The following is a 23,945-nucleotide window of genomic DNA, read 5'->3' on the forward strand; positions in this document are numbered from 1 at the left end:
TGTGTGTGTGAGTGTGTGTGTGTGTGTGTGTGTACACAAACACACAGACACAGACACAGACACACACACACATACACATACACAAATAAACACCCCCCACGCCCTCCACGCACACACACACACACACACACACCCTGAAATCTTCATTGTCGCTGTGAGGTGAAAGTGCAAAGGGTTAGGCTCGGGCCTCGGCTCACGGCTACAGTGAAGATTTCAGCTAAAACAGGGCTCTGGTGCAAAGAGGTGGTTAAACTAAATGTCTGCGCCAGCTGTCTCACGTTAAAAAAAGTCTGGTAAACTATCAACTTCAATCGCTCACAAGACTAGATACAGTATGAGACTAGAACAACTGAAACTGAATGATATCCCTAAATCAGTGGCGATTCTAGCGTTTGTTGGGGCTCCAAGCCAGAATTTCCAGGGGGCCCTTCAAATCTAGCCCCTTTCGGACTCTTCCGGGTATGACGTCGTCCACCCTACAGTCCTTTATCCGTACATAGGCTTGCCTGCGACTCTCGCTCTCAAGCTGTCTAAATCAGCGATATGCACATAATTTTAGTGTCACAGAAAATTTCAGAGCCACCTACTAGAGCAGAAGGGTTCATTGCTTCTCGACGGAGGGGTTTGAAAGCTCTGATGATATCACTTATGTATAGAATTGCAGTGATGTCACTCGAGCACTCAATGATGATGTCATCAGTGAGTGATGTCATCAGTGATGATGTCATCATTGCTCGAGTGACATCACATCATTAGGTAATTATGGCAATCATTATTAGGTTGTTAGGGCAATTAAACTGCCTTAATTACCTAATTAAAAAATCCGGTTCTGTTAGGTCCCCCACAGGGGTGCTCTTTACACTTCCTGAAAAATTTAGCCCGATCGCACATAAAAAGGCATAGCTGAGATGAGATCAACTTTATTGTCCCCGAGGGGAAATGCTCACAGCCGCATCACAACAATACAAACAATCGACAAACGACAGAACAAGAGTTAGGCATAGTCTCATCAGACATTTTTTTTAACCATTTTGTAGGGGAAAAACCTGGCATTGGGCGAGGACGGAGGAGGAGGAGGCTGCTATTTGTACAAGATGTCGTAATGGTCGTGTCTGTAGAGGAGGAAGACGCATGGCTCGCTGCCTTCAGGGAAGACGTGGTGATTGACCGTCCCCCCCTCTCCTCTGTCCATGTACTCCACGAGGATGGGCACATCCAGGGCCTGGGCTAAGGCGATGATGTGAATGTGGTCACTCTCTTTATACATCGGCTCTACCTCTGACTGACAGAACTCCTTGACAGTGCGGTCTCCCTCTATGAAGTTCTGGAAGAAGTCGTGCTCCCGCTGCAGGTGGCCTGAGGTGAGCAGGCGCAGGTACACCACCACATAGTCCGACATGTACGGGTCATTGAAGGATTTGAGCAGCTCCTGGAGGCTCGGCTGCTTCTCACACAGCTCGATCAGCTCCATCAAAGTATTGTGGAAGTCTTCAATGGTGAACTCAGTGAAGCCTTGATTAACCAGGTTCCGTTTGCTTTGAGCTACCACTGCTTTGAACCTCTGAAGTTCTTTGCTGTCATCTAGCAGGGACCCGAGATGTGAGAAGCTGAAGGCTCTGTAGAAACAGTTCCCATCTGGTCGCGTCTTACGAATGTATTTATATTTTTTGTGTAGGTCCTTGATCTTGAGCTGATAGATTGTGTCATCCTGAGCGTACTCCGTCTGCAGCACCGTCAGGTCTTGTCTGTCCGACACTATCGGGTTACTTGTGGCGATCTCCTTCTGGATTCTGTCCAGTTGAGCTGTAATGGCCTCGTCATATGCAAGGCAGTTCACTCCCTCCATCTCTCCCTTTGTTGATTCCTGCAGCTGCTTCTCTGCCATCTTAGCTGTAGATTTTTGTTTGCTCCTGACCTCCGGGTCCTACTTATAGCCTCTGGAGGGAATGATTTATGATGTCACTGATGATGTCACAATGACTATGACATCATCACTGATGATGTCACAATGAGTATGGCATCATCAGTGTCTGTCATACATCACTGATGAGTCTCTCAAGCACGATGTCATCGGTGATGATGTCACCAGTGATGTCACTCGAGCAATTATATTTGATTGATTGATTGATTGATTTTTATTTATGGATATAGAGAAGACAATTTACAAAAGAAAATTCCAAAGGATAACATGTTAAAGTGAGAACACTTATTTCCAACATGGTCCCTGCTGTTGTAGGACAGAACGCACAACACATAACATGTAAAAAGTCAGTCATATCAATATACAATTTCTAATCAATATACCATTTCTTATCCGTAACCAGACACCTAAAATCATTAAAACAAATAACAAAACAAAAACATGAAAATCGGCAACAATTTCAGAGAACCAAATCCAAGAACAAAAACAACAATATCACGAATTAATAACACTGTTTTGCTGGCGGCAAAACCTGTCCTCTAGCTAGCCACTTTACTCCAAAGATGATCCCGGACCTGCCTTCTAAAGACACCTCTCGACTCTGACAGCTTGATACCTAGGGGAAGGCTGTTCCACAGCAAGGACCCAGTATAAAAAAAGGAGCTTCGAGCTGCTACACTATTCACTCGTGGTACCTTGCATGAGCGCACACTAGCCCTGGTGTTGTGACCATGCTGGGTATGGACCATTGTTATCTGTGAGCCCAGATACATGGGGGCAGTACCATTGATGATGTTATACATATGGTTTAGCTTTAGCTGTTCAATCCTAAACTCAACAGGCAACATACCCACCTTTTTGAATTTGTTTCGACCTACATGTGTCCTAGGAGGAACATTCAGTGAATAACGAATTATATTATTTTGCATAACCTGCAACTTCTTCTGTAATTTCATGTTCAGACCACTGTACCAAGCTGAACAGGCAAAATCAAAGTGGCACTGTATCAGTGCTGTTACAAGGAGTTTTTTAATAGTAATATCAAACTGCCTTGTTCTGCGATACAGAAACTTGAGTTTACTGGCACTTTTTGATAATATTTTCTCAGCAGTAGCCTCTCCTGAGAGAGACTGATCCAGAGTGATCCCAAGGTACGTAACACAAGCCTGTGAGACGATTTCAGTACCTTCACATGTAACCTTTATCTTGCTCGACTTCTGCAGCCTACGCTTAGTGGCGAACAGAATTGACTCAGTTTTGCCTAAGTGCAGTGACAATTTGTTGTCAATGAGCCACTCCCTTACATTTTCTAACTCCCTACTAAGAGTGATCTCAATATCATGGATATCTTTCCCAGACACTAGTAGGGAAGAGTCATCAGCATACAAAATAAGTTTACATTTTACTGCCGCTGGCATGTCATTAACATAAATGAGAAATAAAATAGGCCCTAAAATTGAACCCTGCGGCACACCACAGGTGACACTCATGGGTTCAGACAGGGTCCCCTCAACATCACAGAGCTGGGTTCTCCCTGTGAGATAAGATTTTAACCAGTTTAAAGCTGCAGACCCAAATCCCATACTCTGAAGTTTGGATAAAAGTATAGAGTGATCTACTGTGTCGAACGCTTTCTGTAGGTCCAATAATACCATGCCAGTGTAGTTACCATTTTCACTTTCTTGTCTGATGGAATCACAGAGGTGGATGAGGCAGGTATCAGTGGAATAGGCTGCTCTAAAGCCAGACTGGAAATCATACAGAAGGTGGTGCTGGATCATATACTCTTCCATTTGATCAAACACAGCTCTCTCCAATAACTTGGATATGGTTGGTAAAATCGATATGGGTCTGTAGTTTCCTACGTCAGACCTGCTATTCTTTTTAAACAGGGGGAGGACTCTTGCCTTTTTCATTTGAGCAGGAACTTTTCCTGATTTTAATGATAAATTAAGAATGTAAGCTATGACCTCACAAATAACACCTGCGCTATCTTTCAAGAACCTAGCTGGGATCAGATCCAGCCCAGTTGCTTTGCTAGGACACAATGAAGACAACATTTTCTTAACTTTCTCCACTGAGACAGGTTTCAACTCAAAGGTGTTAGGAGTAACATTTTTACCTTGGTAAAAACTGTTCACAAAAGGCAAACCAAACCTCCCTGAGCCATTTGGTAGTTTGGAGACCAGGCTTGCAGCAATGGTTGTAAAAAAAGAATTAAACTGCCTAGAAATGATATGCTTATCAAAACACATTTTGCCATCATTGTTCAATCCAGTACTACAAGATTTTGTATTACATTTTCCTGTGGAGCCCATATCTTTGAGGACTTTCCACAGTTTTTTGGGCTGATGCACATTCTCTGCAACTGCATCCGTGTAGTACTGAGACTTAGCTTTCTGTATTTTGTATTGAGCCTGATTTCTACACTGAAGATATCTTTCGTGGTCAGTATTAAGTTTAGACTTTTTGAACTTTGCTAAGTTGCCATCCCTCTGTCTAATGAGGTCTATTATTTCTGCTGTCATCCATTTGGCACTTCTCTGTTTAAGTCTGACCTCTTTCATGGGTGCAACAATATTTAGTACCTCTAAGAAAATACCTTTAAATGAATCCCATGCCTTATCAGCATCATTACTTTCAAAGACAACCTTTGTACTACATGTCCACCTTATTTTTGAATGCCCCGCTGTAAAATGATTATGGGTGCAAGGTCCAGTCTAGAACATGACTGATTGTTGCAGCTGGTTAACGTTACTTGTTGGCAGAGGGTCTGCTGCTGCGGCGCTCGTACTCAGCGCATTTGCTCATCAAACTCAGACGCTGAAAAAAAGTTGCTTGTCACAAAGAAATAACACTCGTTTGACGACTTATTTGAGGGAATGTGATAATGTTAACTATCACATCCGCTAACCTGCTGCTCTTTGAACAACTCTGGATATTTATCGGCCAAGCTGGACGTGATTTGCTCCCTTCGCCTGCAGCTTTGAAACATCGATAGATGGGCTATATGTTGTGTCCGTGTCAGCAACGTAACGGTGGGAGGGGGCTGGGGGGATTACACCGGAAGAAGGATCCATATTCACGTAAGGCATCATGGCAGCTAGAAATAAGGTGGATAGGGTGCCATTTTTCCATCGGGGAGTCCTACGACAGCTACGACAGCTTTCCTGGAAGCAGCACTGTTTGCCTCTCTGACGGCTGACGGCTAACACAGCCAGCTCTGGTGCCTGGAGGCTACTGTACTGTACTTGAACCTAGCTGTGGCACACTGGCAGATTGCCACACTGTCCATTATGCTTTTTACATTGATCTTTTATCATTTAGACACAACGCATAATGATTGGAAGTTTGAAACTATTAAAGTGCAATGAAGTGCAATGTCAACAAACTTGTTTTAAAAACAAATACAAATTTGTAATGACTTGTCATTAGTGTTTGAGTCCAATTTGAATGACATTCATGACTTGTGTAAATGTAATTACTCTTGTTAAAATGGCATTGCATTGGACTTGAAACTCAGTTTAGGAGTTGGCCTTGACTTGGGACTTGTGAGTCTTGACTTGGGACTTGAATGACTTGGGACTTTGCTGTCTTAACTTGGGACTTGACTCGGGACTTGCGTGCAAAGACTTACTTGTGACTTGCAAATGAATGACTTGGTCCCACCCAGGGCTGTAGCCAGGCGGGGGAAAGTGTGGACGATTCCAAGGGCCCTTGACTGACAGGGCCCCCTCCCCCATTTTTTTTTTTTTTTTTACAGTGCACCTGTACACAACATACAAGATACCCACTGAATAAGTGTCCAATGTTCATGTCATTCTGGCCAATACTCTACTTCTGTTATAACATTTCAGTCTGGAATATGGAATATCTTTCAATAATCTTTATGACTAAAAGGCTAAAAGTAATCTCATGTGTAAGAAATTAGTGTTCTACATTGAAGTAAAAAATGTAAATAATTAACGTGTTGGTTTTGGATTTATTTAGCTTCAAGAGTGCATTTCTGTTCATGTGACCCTCAACACAGGCTTTGAGAATCCCGGGCCACTTACTGATACTTATGCTTAAATTAAAACACTCATATTCTGGTTTATTTCAAGAAAAACATTTTGGCTAGTGGAAATTCTAATTGGCTGGTAACTTCTTGCAGCCATATTGGCAGGTGGCCAAAAAAGCAAATGTCAAGCCCTGCAGATTGTCACACCATTGGAACAAACGCCGCGAACATGATCCGGCTACTTTTTCAATCTGACTGGCTACTCAAAAGTTTGGGGAACTCTGATTTAAAATGAGATATTACTCTAAATTGGGCTTCAAATGGCCAACATTTTCCGCCGCCGCCCTTCGGACGCCAGCATCCGTGGGCCCAATGTGATGTCCTTTCATGGGGCCCGAAATCCCTGGCTATGGCCCTGGTCCCACGGTGTCTGCGGGCACTAGCGCCTCCTCTGGTCGGTCGGGGTGCCTGATCGGGGTGGAAGGGAACTGGTGGGAATAATGTGATCCTCCCACGTGCTACGTCCTGCCGGTGAAGCTCCCCCAGGTGAAAAGAAGTGGCTGGCAACTGCATACAGTATGTGTTGGAGGAAGCATGGTGCTAGTCTCGGCTCTCCCCAGATCGGCAGATTCCAATACCGTTCTAGACAGCTGGTGGCCAGGTCACCACTAATAGTGATATATCACCAATGATGTCATAAATGACTGATGATGTCACAGACAGTGAGAGGTCATAAATCGCTGATGATGTCATACAGTTCTAGCTATGCTATTATTAGCTAATGAGTTCATATACATTGTGACCTAATCAGTTATTTTGATAAAGCACTGATGATGGAATAGACATAATGATGACACAGTGACACATGGGTTAGGGTTAGACATTGTGATCAGTGATGTCATAACCCTTCATGGCTGAGGCTATATAAGTGGTGGGAGGTTGCGTACTCTGACAGACATGGAGTACAATGGATATGGGCTTCGTCCAAAGCGTGGGACACGTCCTCTGTGCCATTTGAATATCAGCCAGACACGCCGAGCCGTATCACCCACCGGCATGGCGCACTATAGGTATGGGCAAGAAGAAGTGGTATGGGAGTCTCAGACGGAGGGAGCTGCCGAGACTACACCCCACAACTCTCCATGTGCTTCACTCCACAGCCACCCGTCCCAACGGAATGATACCCTAAATGAGTTGGACCTGCACCATGAGGGAACTCATAGCCGTAGGAGGACATACAGTCCCGAGCCCCAGCTAGCCTGCGGTGTTTACAGAGGGAAACAGCATGAGGACACCCACACCCATAGGCTCCAGGAGCGAAAGCAGCCACCTCTGAGATTCCAGGATGAACATCTAGAGATCAGAAAGCAGAACGAGCGACTATGGCGGTCCCAGCAAGACCTGTGTGCCGAGCTCCGGGAGGTCAGAGCGAATATCATGCGGCTTGTGGAGACTGTAAGCAGCCTGCAGCTAGTCCCACAACCATCTACCAGCTCACCCAGGGCCGAGCTCCATCGGGCGAGGGCCCCAGATTGCGCACGTCAACCCTCACGAGCGAAGTCGGGCTGTCATCCAGTGTCCCGTGGGCCCCCACCTGCGATGGGACATGGAGGGTTTGATCCGTCTGATAGGGAGTACCGTCCAACTCACCAGTCCACCCCAGCACAATACCCACACCATCGAGGCGCACCACGAGGCAGGATGCGTCAACCATGGGGGACAAATTTCATGGCACCTGCAAAGCATGTGTGTGTGTGTACTGGCTACCACACATGCACGCCACAATGTTTTTGTGACAAATAAAGATTGGGTTTGTCCATAATAATAATTATTCAAGAATTCTATATTGCACTTTTCAAAAACCCAAAGACGCTGACAATAAGAGCATCAAGAAGCAAACATGAGACAATTAACCGACAAGTAGATTCATGTAACACAAAGGGATACATTATCAGGGAGTACGGGTGGGTGAATCAGGTAAGAGGAGATCAGTCAGGAAGAGGGGCGGCAGATTGTGGAGATCTTTGAAGGTGAGTAATTTGAAGGTGATGCATTTGATGGGGAGCCATCAAATGGAGAATGGAGGACAGGTGTTTGTTAGCAGATAGGCAGCTGAGTTCTGGGCCATCTGGAGATTATGGAGGGATTGGGTGCTGATTCCGGTGAGGAGGGAGTTACAATAGTCGACGCGGGAAGAGATGAAGGCGTGAATGAGGGATTCAGCGGCAGTGGGGAGAGGTTTTGGCTATGTTGTGGAGATGGAAGTATGAAGTCTTGTTGATGGAGCTGACATGGTGATCGAATGAGAGGATGGGTCGAGGGTGAAACCGAGGTTGTGGCCCAGGGGAACGGGGGCGATAGTTGTGATGTCGATGGTGATTGTGATGGGTCCGGTTTTGCTGAGGATGAACTTTATTCCGATGAGAATCGTTCATTCTTGACACTGTTGAGTTTGAGGGGTTTGGGTCATCCAGGTTTTTATTGAAGCTAATGCAGGTTCAGATGTGGGTGAGCGGTGGGTTCTGAATGGATTTGGTGGTGATGTAGATCTGGATGTCGTTGGCGTAACAAGTCTCACTTGAATTTGCAGATGATGTGACCAAGTTGGAGTATGTAACAGATGGCGGGTGCTACAGCAATATTTTACATAGACCAATCACAGCTCGTGCTGCTTTGACATCACTGATGAAGTCATAAATCACTGACGATGTCATACAGTTCTAGACGGCTCGGCCTGGTGGCCAGGTCACTACTATATTGATGTCATAGAGGCTCCGCCCACACTTTGATTGGCAGGTGATGGATGTGGGGGAAGAGCTAGCTCCACCCACACAGTGTGAAAGGGTTGTGTGAGGTCTGTGTTGGGCGGGCGGTGATATATTTGGGAGTGTGTCTGTCTGCGAGTTAAGGCATGCCGTCACTCTGATCAGCTCCACGATTTGCCAAACCACACTGTTCAGGGGTCTGGCATGAGTTTGGTCACACCCTGGACGGGGGACACAGGACCGGTGAGGGTTTCCTGTTTCAGTCAATGTGCCTGGCTACATTCTGGTCAGATGTTCAAGAGGCCTTTTGACCCTGCCCTAGTCACCTGGGCTGGACGGACCCCCTGGTCAGCCGGCGTTGACGCTACCCCATCTCAGTAGGCAAGGGGAGGGTAACGTTATTTTGTTCTCACACTCTCAAGAGGTGAGGGTGTGTGTGATTTCCTGATATGGTTCACTTGTTGCACTAGCAGTCATATGTTTGCGCGCTGGCAGTCGTTGGATGCTGGTATCGCAGCAGGGGTATATCAGTCGGTGCTTCGCCTCTGAAGGCTAGAAAGCCCTTTCCAGAGGGTGAAGATGGCGGGGAAATATAATGTAGGTTTTGTCATTATAACCAGAGTTATATGACCACCATCGGAGCAGTCTGGACTCACACCCGCCGCCCTAGGGGTACGGTGGCGCAGTCGGTAGCGCTGTCGCCTCACAGCTAGAAGGTCCTGAGTTCCATTCTCGCCTGGGACGCTGTGGGCGCTGGAGTTGTGACCCCCCATATCTTCAGTGCCTACTGCCCAGGTGGGCTATCTCGTCGAAAGGGCCTTTCTGTGTGGAGTTTGCATGTTCTCACCGTACCCCCCAGGGGGTTCCTCCGTACATAACCCCCCACTAAAAACATGCAGAAGATCGTCATCCGACCAGTGACGACAACATCTGAAGTTGGTCCAATGATGGTCCAATGATGGTCCCCGGGCGCTGGAAAGAAAAAGCGACCACTGCTCCTGGCCTGCCCCCTGGAGGAAAGGACAAGCCTGGATGGGTCAAATGCAGAGGACATATTTCACCGGCCACCGTCAGCATGAGTGTGTGTTGTGGCCGCATGCATGTGTTGTAGTGTGTTCGTGTGACAATAAAGACGGGCTTCCGTCTGAAATCGTGTTCTCTATTGTGTCGCTGAATTGACCGGTATGAGATTCCAGAGCATGGCCCACGTATTTATGTGGGCAGACGTCACCCTATTGGCTGAAGGCTGAGGTGCATGCAAAGTTCAGTGTGGCAATCCCTTTTTCATTCGTTTCATTCGCTGAGGCTAGAGAGCCCTTGAGGGCTTCAACGGTGGTCATATAACTATGGTGATAATGACATAACCTATCCTACCATAACCTAACCTACTACCTACCTCTTTCAGATCGACCAGAATTCCAGAGAAGACTTCAACGTCTGATGGAGAATTCAACGCCATCAAGTCGCTGGTTCTGGGCAGAGTGCAAGGTGAGCGAGGAGGCAGTACAAGACGTCGAGGCCTTTCTTGTTACACAGCACACATACTGCTTTCAGACAGACACGGTTCTGGTTCTGGCTCCGGCTCCGTTCTGGAGTCTCAGAACCTTGGTGCTTTCTGGCGAACCAGCCCGTGTTCACACCAGTTTAAGCGGAACCAAAGTGGGAGGACATTATTCGGTAGTCCTCCTTCAATTTATTTTTATTTTTTTAAGTTTATTAATTATTTGGTCTGGCGTTCGAGTGAACCCAGCCTTGGCCCTCTCTTCTGCAAGTTCGGCATATGACTTGCTCTTTCTTGTACTGCTTTCTAGCTTTTCTTGAGATTCGGTAGATGCCCAAATCGCCACTAAACATTTGGTTTCCTCAGGAGACCACTGCAAATTATTTTTCTCCATGTTGTCACTGCCTTCTTCTCCTTCCTGCTTGTTTTCACAGCCTAGAATGAGACACGCCCACTGATGATGTCACGGTTCCCAAGGAAAACCAACTATTTTTTGGTTCCGCTGAGAACCAACTTTTCAGGTTCCGAACCAATTATTTTGTTCGGTCTGAACGCGCCGGCCAGTTCAGATTAGGGTTCTGGAACCGGAACCGGCATGGAGCCCTGCCGGTGTGAAAGCCCTATCAGAGAGCTCATTTGAATTACAGCGCTGCAATGTTTGACCTCATCTGACAACCAGCTAGGATCTGAGTGAGGGTTCTTCTCACTCAGGAACATCTCAAAGAAGTAACTAGAAGTGCACTCGGAGACTCCACTAAGGCCAATAGTCCAGTCTGCTATGATATGGACATTTTCTGAGTCAAATCGGATGCGCTCCAAAAATTAATGGGTTCTTCCTTGTTCAGAATGAGTGTGGATTCTTAGGTGTTCCAACAAAAAATGAAATTCCTTGTATTTCTACATACTTGGCCAATACAACTGATTCTGATTTTACATTTATATTTGACTCGTTTAGCATGTGCTCTCATCCCGAGTGACTTGCAATAAGTAAAATATCAGGTATGACCTATGGGTACGACAAACAAACCTACTAAAGTCTGATATATCAATCATTTAATTACTGTAAAATGTTTTCTGTCGTAATTGTCTCAGGTCTCTCGTAGGTCCTCTCCATATACATTCCAGTCGCAGCGACTTATACAAGCTTCCGGTCGTCTTTCTCTCGCATTACGCCATATATTTCTTATATTTCTCTTAATAGTTTCTCTTCATTTCGCTCCCATCCAAAGGCATTTTGAGGCAGCTGTTTTGGGATCCCTCCTAGTAAGCATTCAGTTCAATTCATTTTGGAGTTGCAAAACGGCACGACCAATGCTTTATTTATCCCACATTTTTATACTGTGAGTTGTTTAATTGTTTATTTAGGATCCCCATTAGTCATTATTACCGCAGTGACAACTATTCTTCCTGGGGTCCACAAAGAACAAGACAAATCATTCAAACATCATATATTGATCAGTTAATCTCAACAAAACAAACTTGTTTCTCTCACACTCATGTCACATCAGTTAAAAACAAATGAAAATTTAAATAAAAACAATATAAAGAGAATAAAAAGTCAATGACATCGTATAAGTTCATATCGAAGTCTCCTTACACATAGCCAGTGGTGCCGATGACTTAATGGGAGATAAGGTGGCTAGCTCCTCGAGTCCTTTCATCCCATACCATCATGCCAGACCCCTGAAGTCTTTCGGCAAATTTTGGAGGCGATTGGAGCAACGGGGGGCCCCCGCATTGCAACTCCAGACACAGACACACCGCCACTTAGTGGTAGGATTGTTAGAAATGTGTGTTACTTATGACATCACTGATGATGTCATCTGTCATCTGGCTGCCTCATGATGTCAGCCTATAGCTCAGGAGGTAGAGCGGGCCGTCCACTAATCGCTTTGGATAAAAGAGGTCGGTGGTTCGATGCCCGCCTCCTCCAGTCTGCATGTCGAAGTGTCCGGCAAGATACTGAACCCCAAATTGCTCCTGATGGTGTGCCCTGCGTGGTAGCTTGCCTCCATCGGTGTGTGAATGTCTGTGTGAACGCTATATAAATGCAGGCCATTTACCATTTGTCTGCAGGCTTGTGAGTCAGTCAGTCAGCTTAAGACAGAACCAGATTTGGGCCGGCAGCCGGCTGTCGCCTGAGTGATATCATCAGTGATGTAAGAAGGACAATTGTGATGTCATCAGTGGGTGATGTCATCATTGAATCCTCAGTGATGTCGCTCTTTGTAGGCCTACTCGGGATTGAGTCAGTCAGCCTTCATCAGATACTTACTTGCTCAGGGTTGTCAGTCAGCCAGGGTTGTCAGTCAGGCTCTAACGGCGGAACCACCCCATATATATATACACCACACCCAAAGCTACAGTGACCGAGTACAGGATCATCTCGCGCTTTGCTCGCTCCTTCTTCTCATCTTCCAAGAGCTGCAGTCTCCGGTTTAACTTGACTAGAAACATCTCGCACTTCGCTCGCTCGTTTCTAGCATGCCTCGCATCATGCGTCTTCTCCTCTTTCGAGAGCTGCCGTCTCCGGTTCAACTTGAGAAGCTGTCGCATCGTTGCGTTCTCACTAGCTGAGCGCTCCCGCCGCAATCGCCCTTGGGTCTGCAACTCCTCCGTGGGCGGGGCCGCTGCCACACTCCGTGTCACTTCCAGGAAGTCCAGAGGCCGCTCGTTGAGGGTGAGGACTCTGGGCGGAGTCTTCAGTGACAACAGGGCCTCTAGTGGCGTGGACTGGATTAAGTCCAGGTCCCTGGGTCTGGTGTGCCGGGGATCACGACTTTCTCCTGCCACCACAATTCTCTCTGGGACTTGCATCATGACTCTATGAAGGGTTTCCTGCAGTCCAGCATCAGGGTCCCCACCAGAGGCGTGAGGGGCAACTCCGAGCATCTCAGGGATACGCATCTGCTGGGTGAGCCACACTGTGTACTCCAGCTCATAATGGATATGGTTCATCTCTGACATGGGGGAGAGAGGAAGGCTGCTCCATTCGTTGTTGTAGATCTCTAGCAGGTTGTGTTTCTGTCTCTAAAGACTTTATTCTCCAAGTTCCTTTGGTATGTTGTTAGATGCCTCTCCAGGGAAGTAATTTACAAATAAAAAGGTGGGATTTGCAGTTTATGGTAGAAATAACACAATTACAGATTGTGTATTACAGTGTATTACAGATTATGTAACTAGCAGGCATCTATCTCCTTGTCTTGGCTGTATGGCACATGTAAGGCACCTGTAATGTTAGTGGACCCCCGTTCCTACTTATAGCCTCTGCAGGGAAAGCTTTATGACTTCACTGATGATGTCATACATGCACGGTCTATTACATCATCAGTGTCTTAAATCACTATTGTAACATCACCAGTGATATCATAAATGTACACTGCACTCGGGCAATTGTGACGCTCTCACATTATACACAAAATACAAAAAACAACAACCAAGACAAGATACCTATGCTTCAACCCCTTGCCATACAACGTCGGTCAGGTTGTTGTAGTGTTGACCACTGGGCCTTGAGGAAGGTGGTCCACTGCCATTGCAGGGTCTTTATCCCTGCCACAGACACGGGCCACCTGCTCCCTGGGGACTTTGATGTAGATCGTCGTACTCCTTGGCCACCTCAGTGAAGAAGTAGATCTTGCCATTGTCTCCTGTGTTGGTGCTGTATGCAGACTGCTGTATGAAGCTCACAAACTCTGTCGCTCAGCCAGTTGATGGATGGCTCGGTGCGGATTCTGTGTAGTGCTTGCTGACTGGGCTCAAAGGGACACGTGCCCTTCCCTGTCCCGATCTTCACTGCCCTGTCATCCACTGTCTCCAGGGTGAAGGAGAGCTCCAGAAAGGCACAGTGGGGGTCGAAGGGGTAGGTGCCTCACACATAGACACGCCCGTCCCCCAGAAACTCCAGCAGGCGGATCCAGTTGTTGTCTAAGGCTTCCTCTTCTCTTCTGGTACAGGGAGGGAGTCAGTCAGTCAGTCAGTCAGTCAGTCAGTCAGTGAGTGAGTCAGTAAGCCGCTGAGGCTCTGGGTGGCCCTCGTGGGTCCGGCAAAAGGAGAGAGGCTTGAATGTGTGAACACTACTCAGTGCTGTTAAAAAAATCAAAACAACTTCAATTTATATTCTTGCGCAAAATGTATAAATTCAAGCGCTTTCATAGCCTGGGTCCAGACCTGAATCCACCCACTCCACGGAGTTGATGGAAATGAGTGTACGAGTTGACAATTCAGTCTGAATATCAGGCTAGCACTTTCATTGATCCATGTCTATTTTCCAAAACCTTCTATGACTTGATTTTTCCCTCTCAAATTCACAAACCTTCGTGGCTGATGGACATGATTTCTGTTATACAGATGGAGAGACTCAGGTCCCTGAGGACCAACTCGCTTGGGCGGTTCTCAACTATCTGGGAACCGTTTCTGGCCCACTTGACGAGGTTAAGACAACACAGTCTCACAGAAAATTGTATAATACCAACGATATGGACCAACGTTGCTATTTTACAATTTCGGCTCGAAAATTGTAAAATAGTAACGTTCTGAGATTTTAGGGTTAGGATTAGAGTAGGGGGAGGGGTTAGAAACAGAACATCTCCGTAAAACACGCCCAAACCACGCCCACCGCTGTAGACACATACGTTCCCATTTTACAATTTCTTAGCCGACATTGTAAAATACCAACGTTTGTCCACAAACGTTGCTATTTTACAATTTTTTTGGAGATCGGGTTGGGTTAAGAATGACAGGTGACTGAGGTTGGGGGTGATGGTTGGCTTGCCTGGCTGGTGTCTTGTGGACCCCTTGGGTGAGATCCCAAGCACTTTACCCATTACATACATAAGTGCCTTGAGCAGCTGGTAGCACCGCATTGCAATGTTAAATGTCAATGATGTATGTATGCTTTTTTTTCTCCTCTGTGTCTGAGCCTGTCTGTCTTGTATTGTCTCGTGTATCGTTTCATAAAAAATGGTAAAGAAAATATTGAAAATAAATGAAAAATCACAAACTTTCCAGGATTTCAAGGACCCATGGGAACCCTGCAAACAGCATATTACTGTATAGGCATGTTGAAGTGGTTAGTTAGGCAGGTAGACGATGAGAAGATGCTAAATCCAGTGTTGTTTTACCTCCTGTTTAGCCATTCCAGATATGTGATCAAACTCCTCTGCTGCTTCTTCACCTCCTCCATCTGATGAATATGGAGAGCTTGTCATCATCATTAAACACCTGAAGCTGCTCTCCCTCCTGACTGATCCAGAGTCCCTCCTGTTCTTCAAAGTGTGGGGGCTCTGGGTCCTCCTGAAGCTGCTCTCCCTCCTGACTGGTCCAGAGTTCCTCCTGTTCCTCTTTAATGTGTGTGGGCTCTGGGTCCTCCTGAAGCTGCTCTCCCTCCTGACTGATCCAGAGTTCCTCCTGTTCCTCTGTAATGTGTGGGGGCTCCTGGTGCAGACTGGGCCTCCACTCCTGCCGCTCAGCGGTAACCCCCTCCCCAATGACCAAGAGCTGCTGGTCTGGAGGCAAGGCTTCTCTGTGTAACCACACAGCGTCCAGCAGTTTTCGCTGTAAGTCGACCTCCTCTTGTGAACGAGTAGCTTCCTCCTCGTACTCTATCATTCTTTCTAACAGCCCAGATAATATCAACAGCCGAAGTTACGCGCTACTTCACCACCGCTCTCAGCTTTTATCCTTCAAAGCTCCGATAGCTTCACAGCTAAACCATTCATCCGAGTCCATAAGAGAGGAGCTTCTTCTTCCTCTGAGTTAACGGAGCCCCGGTTCCACTTGATATAGTCGTGATAATATCACCCGCACATACGAGTCTTCTGTTTGTAAATTCAATTTCACTTCTGAAAGTGCTTGTCAAATGGCGTCAGGCAGGAGGCCAGGACATAATGTTCATAACAGCATGGGAACATGTATATCCCATAAGATCACGTTGCAACTCTCACGAGACTTATGACGGGTACGGCAACACTCAAATAACAGTGCAACTGTCTACATCCCCCTTATTTAGCTTTGGTCCTCAAAGTAGCATTAGGTTCTACTGTCTGAACATAACAACATGCTATGAAATAACAATTCCACCGGTGAAGCGTAGGCCTACACGAGGGATCAGCCGAGCAGCATTTTGGTAAACAAACCGCGTCACTGGGTGGCAACGGCAATGGAACCCTGGCGTTAGGAGTGAGTGTCTGATAGGGCTGTGAATCTTCACTGGCCTCACGATTCGATTCGATTACGATTCATCTGTCAATGATTCGATTCGACTTGATACAGCTCAAAGTATTGCAGCTCCACGTAGGCCTATCACATCCTCAATTTTCTGTATTATTACTGCACATGGCTACTTTTTCATCAATTAATACAAGCAGTCAGATAAATATCAACTCCCTTTTTTACTTAGAAAAATATACATTTAAACATAAACGATTGAACGATTCATCTGTCAACGATTCGATTCGATTCACACGTCCGCATCGCGATGCATCGATTATGCGATTAATTTTGACACCCCTAGTGTCTGACTCTAGCCAGTTAACTTTGCTGACATTTTAAAAACTGCGACAGTTCACACAACTTTAACACGACATGTATATATAATATACATCAAACTCTTGAGCTACTTCTGCTCTCACTCAGAATGTCAAAATATAAGCGATGTGATGTAGCCTATAGTTTTTGAGATATTAACGTTTGCTTGGCACAACTCATACTAATAACTGCCGCGGGTTTCCGCATTTCTGGGTGGCAAGTGACGTCACCCTGATTCGTCCTATACTGAAAAGTGAAGTGACTTGAAATCAAAGGGCATTATTACACAGTTACACACTGCAACACTGCCTATATAGCTCAATGAATAAACATTCACAACTTCTCATGTTTAATAGGTGCATAAAACAGTTCACACCTTCTTATATATACACTCAGGTTCACATTAGTTTTGAGTCTGAGTGTTGTCTAGTTTAGTTTAGGTAGGCCTACTTCGCATTCGGCTTAGAAACTCTACCAGATCTATAGCCTCAATGCGAGACTCATCAAGGAAGAATGACTGATGAGTTTCGCGTTGAGGCTACCAGATCTAGTGAGATACATGGAAGTAGGCTAGGCTGAACTACGGTAGGTTTTTGTCCTGTATACCTACACACTTCTGTAACACTTTACTGGGAGTCTTTTCATCACTTTCTTTTTTTTTTTTTTTTACATTGTCCACATTGTCCTGGTGGGGTTAGTTCAATGTTATCAGGTTTTTCAGTCATTTGGTTTTGTCCATCTGTGGTTCAGTTGTGTGTTCAAGTGTTGTGTCACATCTGGTCCATTTTCATGTATGACGGGTTTTGGAGGCTGTGGCTCCAACACTGGTAGAATGTGACGTCGGTTGCGTCTGTAAGTTTCCTTTTTTTCCCCTTCAGACTCGACCACGTATGAGCATGGCTCACCACACTTCCTCCTCACAACTCCCATCCCGTGGGAGGATCGCGCTATTCCCCCCAGTTCCCCTCCCCCAAACAGGACCCCCAACCGACCAGAGGAGGCACTAATGCAGCAACCAGGACACATACCCTTTATTTGGCTTCCCACCCGCAGAAACGGCCAATTTTGCCTGTGGACGCCCGACCAATGTGGAGTTAGGTAACACAGGGTCTCGAACCGGTACGTAGGCAATCCCTATTCTATTGTCAGAGAGCAATAGAACACTCATACGTCACCAGGCCATAACATAATAGGCTACCACTGGCAGAGTTTTTTTTTTACAGCAATTTGAAAAAAGACCCAAAAAATCATCTCAACTCATAAACCTGTGTTTGCCATCAATGGTGGATCAAGTCTCCTTTTTCACCTTTTTGATGTCAAATACAATGCTAAAAAGAGTGTTATGTTCTTTTTTCAATATTTTATTTTCAAGTTTTGCCGCAACAACACTCAATATTCTACAGTTTCGTAATATAATATCATGCTACCAGCTGGATAGGATGCTTATGTGCTTCTAGGAGATGTTGTCTAAGAGGTCAATGAGGAACTAGCCGGGCAAGTCACCTGCTGCCTCATTGAGGTAGACTAGAAATGGGTCCCAAATAGTTAGAAATGTTTTAATTGAGTTGGTCCTTACGGACCTGAGTCTCTCCATCCGTATAACAGAGATCATGTCCGTCAACCACAATTGGAAAGAGGGTGAAGAGGGGGATTTCCATTCCATCAAAATGAGTTTTTTGGCCACAGTTGTCCCCAGTGTCAGAGACTGTTCCACAGCCTTAGCCGTAGGGAACTCCAGAGAGGTCTCAGAGCAGCCGAATATGGCAAGTTCTGTCTCCGGCTGAAAGGTTATTTTCTAGGCCTTAGAGTAGGCCTATACCAGTCAAATACTTTTGCCCAAAATCCCGACAGTGAAGGGCAGAACCAGAAGGCATGAGACAGAGTGCCCTCTGACGTCTGACACCTGTCACAGTGGTGACACAGCGCGGAAGATCTTATGCAACTTATGCTTAGAATAGTGAAGACGATGAGCGACTTTGAATTGGATCAGCTTGTGCCTACTATTAACTGAGCAGAGTTGTATCACAGACAGACTCCTACCCCATACAATATCAGACAAATCAACACCAAGTTCCCCCTGCCACGCCTCTCTAATTCTCTCAGTAGAGGCCATGGTACAGTTATCAAACAGTTGTAGAAGTCTAGAAATTAGGTGGTTGGAGTGAGGAGGCATGTTTATTTGGGAGCGCCTCAAAATGATGAATCTTGGATCGAACATGATTTCTGATTCGCAGGTATTTGAACCAGTGCGTGCCGGGCAACTCAAACCTCCTCTTTAGTTGATCAAAGGATGCAAAATGACCATCTATGTATAGGTCTTTGATGGAAACCAGTCCCTTCTCACTCCACACATGAAAGGTTTTTCCTGACCACGAAGGTGAAAGAGGGTGACCAAGACAAATTGATGTGTGGACAGAAACATCTGGAAGACTCAAAACACTCCTGACTTGGTTTAGAATTCTGACAGAGTTTCTCACAACAAAACTTAAATTTTGTAAAGCCCCAGGTTTTTCTAGCTTGGAAAATAACCAGGCGGGCAGAGAACAGCTGGCAACAGAGCTGGCCTCCATTTTCAGCCACAGGGGGCAGCCATTCATCATGAGGTGAAAGTGCAAAGTGTTCCTCATTCAGCTCTCAGTCTGTCATGGCCACCTCCTACCAGCAGGCTGCAGGCTAACAGCTTGTTACAGCATCAACACACCGACCGCCTGAGACGGCCCCAGAGGCTCATGGGTAATTTTTCACCCAGTGTTCTGTGTGTAAACAGAAGTGTCATTACCTTTGATTTGTCATCCCGCCCCGGCGGCCCAGACTCAACTCCACTCCCACTGAATCTTCATGAAGTGTTCACAATCAGGCCGAACAATAATATCATAACCATCGCTCTATTTGGCCAAAATGGTTATTAGAAACCGCTTTGCAGGCCTGCAGCATGCCAGGAGTCTGGGTCGAAAGAACTGTCCTAATGATAATTACTCCTTAAGGAGGTGTTGAAGCGAGTCATTTAACATGTTTAAGTCAAATAAGCTGTTAAAATGCAGTTTATTAGAGTTGATTATGAATTGATGGTGTCTTTCTTCAGCCATACAGACTCTGCTGCAATGTGCAGAGAATCCACTACAGACAAACTAAGCTGCTGTATGTCTGCATGACAACACATTGAGCAATACAACACATGCAGTGACTGTACTTTAGAAACACTATGTCAGACTGACTGTAATCCTACAATAAATTTGAACAGGACACTATACAAATATCACTATCACTTCGGGAGCACGGTGGCGCAGTGGTAGTGCTGTTGCCTCACAGCTAGAAGGTCCTGGGTTCGATTCCCAGCTGGGACGCTCTGGGCGCTGAGGGTGTGTCCCCATGTCCTCAGTGCCTACGGCCCAGGTGGGCTATCTTGTCAAAAAGGGCCTTTCTGTGTGGAGTTTGCATGTTCTCCCCGTGCTCCCCTTGGGTCCCTCCATACAACATACTGTAGGTATGGACCCCTACTAACATGCAGAAGATCATCACCTGGCCAGTGACGACAACATCTGAAGTTGTTCCTGGGGCGCTGTACACAAGAAAGCTGCCCACTGCTCCTGGCCTGCCCCCCGGAGGAAGGACAAGCCTGGATGGGTTAAAAGCAGAGACTATATATTTCACCGGCCACCATCAGCATGTGTATGTGTGTGTGGCTGGCAGCATGTGTGTGTTGGGTTGTCGTGTGACACTAAAGACGGGTTTGTCCGTCTGACTTTGAACTTTGAAATATCACTATAAAACCTTTTATAGTGAAACAAAATATTTTGTAATATGTAATCCAATCCAATCCAATTTGTGTAGGCTATTATAGTGATAGGTTCCCAGAGGACCGAGAAATATTGTTATTTGTAGAATATTCAAATAATTTAAAATGTAAAATCTATTCTTGGTCTAACTTCACAAACACACCAGGCTGTGTAGAATAACATGAAGTCCAATAGGTGGCGGTACTGTACCTATTGTAGGTGGCTCAATTCAACTTCCTTCCTAAAATACACCATAAGTCAGAGAAGAGAAACAACACAGACAAAATTGTTGTGAATTTTATGAAAGAGATTTTATGAAATAGAAACAGACAGCTCACATGGCTCCTGGAGGCTTTGGTTTTATACTTTGGTTTCTTTAACTTTTTTTTCCCAAACATTTAATGTAGCCTGCTCAATATCACAAATAAAAAAAAACAATATTAAAAAACACCTTGGCAACATTACCGTTGCACCCTGATAATAACACATGGAATCATGTCAAACATTGTCTCTTCAACTTCACATGACTGTTAATGAATGCATTTTAATGGGTACTATAGCAGTGCATGAAAACATAATGTATAAAACATAAAAATTCAAACTGCTACTTTAACAAATTAAATGATAGCTTAGACTATTGGATGATATGTGAAGCCATTTTAGTCAAACAACTAACAAGACAGCAAACGGGGGAAATAAAGCCTCATGAAGATTAACAAAGTGGAACTAACTGAGATCAAAGAGAGATGGAGCTGAAGAGTTGTGGTTCCTGGAGTCCTAACTCTCTAGAGCAGAGGTTCTCAAATGTTTTTCAGCCAAGGACCCCTTACAAGATAGAAAATATACCGGGGACCCCCTCATTCTGATTTGTGATTTTGGGCTAAGCTTAATTGTTTCCACGGTAACGTGCTTGACGTTTAAATTGATAGGTTTGTTAGAATGTAATCCATGAACCATTTTAGATTTAAAGCATAAACTATTTTCATTGAACTATGAAGCTTTGGCAAAAAAAAAAGTGTATTTTTTTATTTTCCTGAAAACCTTTCATCCCTGGCAAAGTGCCACGGACCCCTGGGCCCCGGACCCCCATTTGAAAACCACTGCTGTAGAGAGTCAATATTCTGAATGGTGTTTTAGTACTTGGCTATTTTCCAGTGTGAGCACACTTCAGGTTTAGCTAATGCTTATTCTAATTAGAATTACAAGTCTGCCCGGAAAATGTGGTCCAGCTTGTGTTGCAGTTCAATTGCTGGATTCAGTTCAGGTTTGGTAGAGCATTGTCTCAAATGTTGCTCAAAATGTTCTTGCTGAATTGTTTATCTTTTGTTGATCATCAGTGAGCAGGGAATGGTGAGAATCAGAAATATTTTTGCTGTTATCTTTGGCTTCTCGCAATCTAATAGCTACATTTAGTTGATTCATTTGATGTGTTGGGTACGGCCACGGAAATCAAAGAACAGGATGATCCATGTTGTTTTAACGAGGTGGGCTGGTGACAAGGAGGCTCTTCTGCTTTCTTAGCTCTATCTAAGGCTGATATATAGTAGGACTGAGGACATAGAGATGGGCTCAGTGTTTCGCAGGGTGGGAGGCGAGCTTCCTTGGAGCGCAGGAATCTGAGGTGTCACTAACGCTGACTCCGATCCCAGCACCCAGACCCAGCTCGCTGTGAAGTGTCGGGTCTACCTTCTTCAGGTGACCGATCATTTTCCAGCTGGCATTGTCTCCCTTCTTCTTCACTGTGTCGATGAGACGGCGCGCCCTGTTTGCTTTGGCAGGGTTTTCCGTGATTGCATCTTTCTCCATCTCATTCAAGACGTTATCCGTTAAAAGTCGATCCAGGAGACCCTCGAGATTTTCGGGCGATATCTTTTCGACAAACTCTGTACGAACGCTGACAAGCTTTGATGCTAGAGAAGGAGAAGAGGGATACAAATTAGATCCAACCAGATTATCAATCAACAATTGTACATCATAGGATGACTTTTGATCCTTCAGACATCTCGTAAATGAAGAGAGACATTTTTGGCTCATACTGGCCAGACTATCTGTTTATCACATATCTCGAGAAGCGTTCGTCCGATCGACTGTTGCTGGTGATCTAATCAGTAAATAATGACGCATTAGTAGCCACTCAGTATGATGCACTACGTTGTTTGAGACAACACAAAATGTAGTAAGTAACTAAAATGCAGGTAATAAGGAAGTAATTAATTTGTTATTGTCTGACATTTAGTAGGCTACCTTATTCAGAGCTAACCAGGAACAATACATTCAGTGTTTATGCCTCCGCCAGCGCATTCAAGTTTTCGGGTTGTACGTCCGTCCGATGCTCACTAACGCAATATCCCAGGAACGCCTTGAAGGAATGTCTTCAAATTTGGCTTACTTGGACACAATGAACAGACTAGATTTTGGTGGTCCCTGTGACCTCACGACTGCCCGTTTCATGCTTGTTAACAAAATATCTCAGGAACGCCTTCAGGGAATTTCTTCATATTTGGCTCAAACATCCATTTGGACTCAATGATGAACTGATTAGATTTTGCTGGTCTAAGTTCAAAGTTCAAGGTCGTTGGGACCTCACAACCGCGTTTCATCCTCGTTAACGCTATATCTAAGGAACGCCTTGACGGAATTTGTTTAAATTTGGCTCAAACATCCACTTGGACACAAGGCAGGTTTCTTGAAATGTTGTTGCAAGTTGTGCATCGAAACCGCAGCACATAGGCTATAGAGGCGTACTTAAATATCTATAGCAGGTTGATCAATCAGCTGCATGATAGCTGGCTACCGCCTACACACATAGCCTAAATATGTTGCGCCTACATGATTATAGACTCTAAATCAATTAATAAAATCAAATGACACAGATCTTACCTGCACCTGAAGCCATTGCGTAAAGTCAGAGTGGTTTTCAGTCAGACTGCCTGCAGCCTATTACAGTTTTGAACAACCCAACACAACCTTTTGAAGGCTGCAGAAAGAAGGAACAGGGGGCATGTCTGTAGGGGGGTGGTAACTAAAGCATTTGAAGCTGGCAATGGCCGATTCGTCTGCCATTTTCCCTTGGCCTCCAGAGCATGCCCTGAATGATTTCTCTGAAGTTTTGCTATTTCTCAAAATGATCTCTTTTCCCTCCTCCTCCTGTTTCCTTTCCCTCTCTAAAGAACAAAAAAGGCGGTGTGTGTGTGTGTGTGTGTGTGTGTGTGTGTGTGTGTGTGTGTGTGTGTGTGTGTGTATGTGTGTCAGGTTCAGACATGGTTGAGTGCGACATGGGAGAGGAGGTGAAAAGAGGAGAGATTTTGATTCCTGCCTGGGTTGCTGTTGGCACTGGGGGTAGCTCTCCCCCATGTCTTCAGTGCCTGGGGCCGGTTGCACAAAGCACCTTCGGTTAAGAATTTCCTTAGAGTCGGAGTTAAGATGTCCATAAAATAGAATCGGCTGCACAAAA

At 45.4% G+C, this 23,945-nt stretch overlaps 1 protein-coding gene and 2 pseudogenes across 3 annotated transcripts; all 3 read right to left on the reverse strand.

Moving 5' to 3' along the window:
* Nucleotides 1-1,081: 1,081 nt before the first annotated feature.
* On the reverse strand, nt 1,082-1,900 carry LOC310791918 (ubiquitin thioesterase OTUB1 pseudogene; annotated as a pseudogene). Its single transcript has one exon. The product of its transcript is annotated as a ubiquitin thioesterase OTUB1 pseudogene (transcript).
* Nucleotides 1,901-12,503: 10,603 nt separating this feature from the next.
* On the reverse strand, nt 12,504-13,145 carry LOC310792386 (mitochondrial fission factor pseudogene; annotated as a pseudogene). Its single transcript has one exon. The product of its transcript is annotated as a mitochondrial fission factor pseudogene (transcript).
* Nucleotides 13,146-20,788: 7,643 nt separating this feature from the next.
* On the reverse strand, nt 20,789-23,498 carry LOC310791857 (caspase recruitment domain-containing protein 18-like). The gene is made up of 2 exons (XM_083653527.1): nt 23,372-23,498; nt 20,789-22,401 (listed from the first exon to the last, which is right to left on the reverse strand). Exons 1-2 carry the CDS (start codon nt 23,385-23,387, stop codon nt 22,061-22,063), a joined length of 357 nt encoding a protein of 118 aa, XP_083509653.1. The 5' UTR covers nt 23,388-23,498; the 3' UTR covers nt 20,789-22,060.
* Nucleotides 23,499-23,945: the final 447 nt, after the last annotated feature.

The sequence above is a fragment of the Poromitra crassiceps genome (assembly GCF_964638095.1).
Source record: "Poromitra crassiceps genome assembly, chromosome: 17".
NCBI lineage: Eukaryota > Metazoa > Chordata > Actinopteri > Beryciformes > Melamphaidae > Poromitra > Poromitra crassiceps.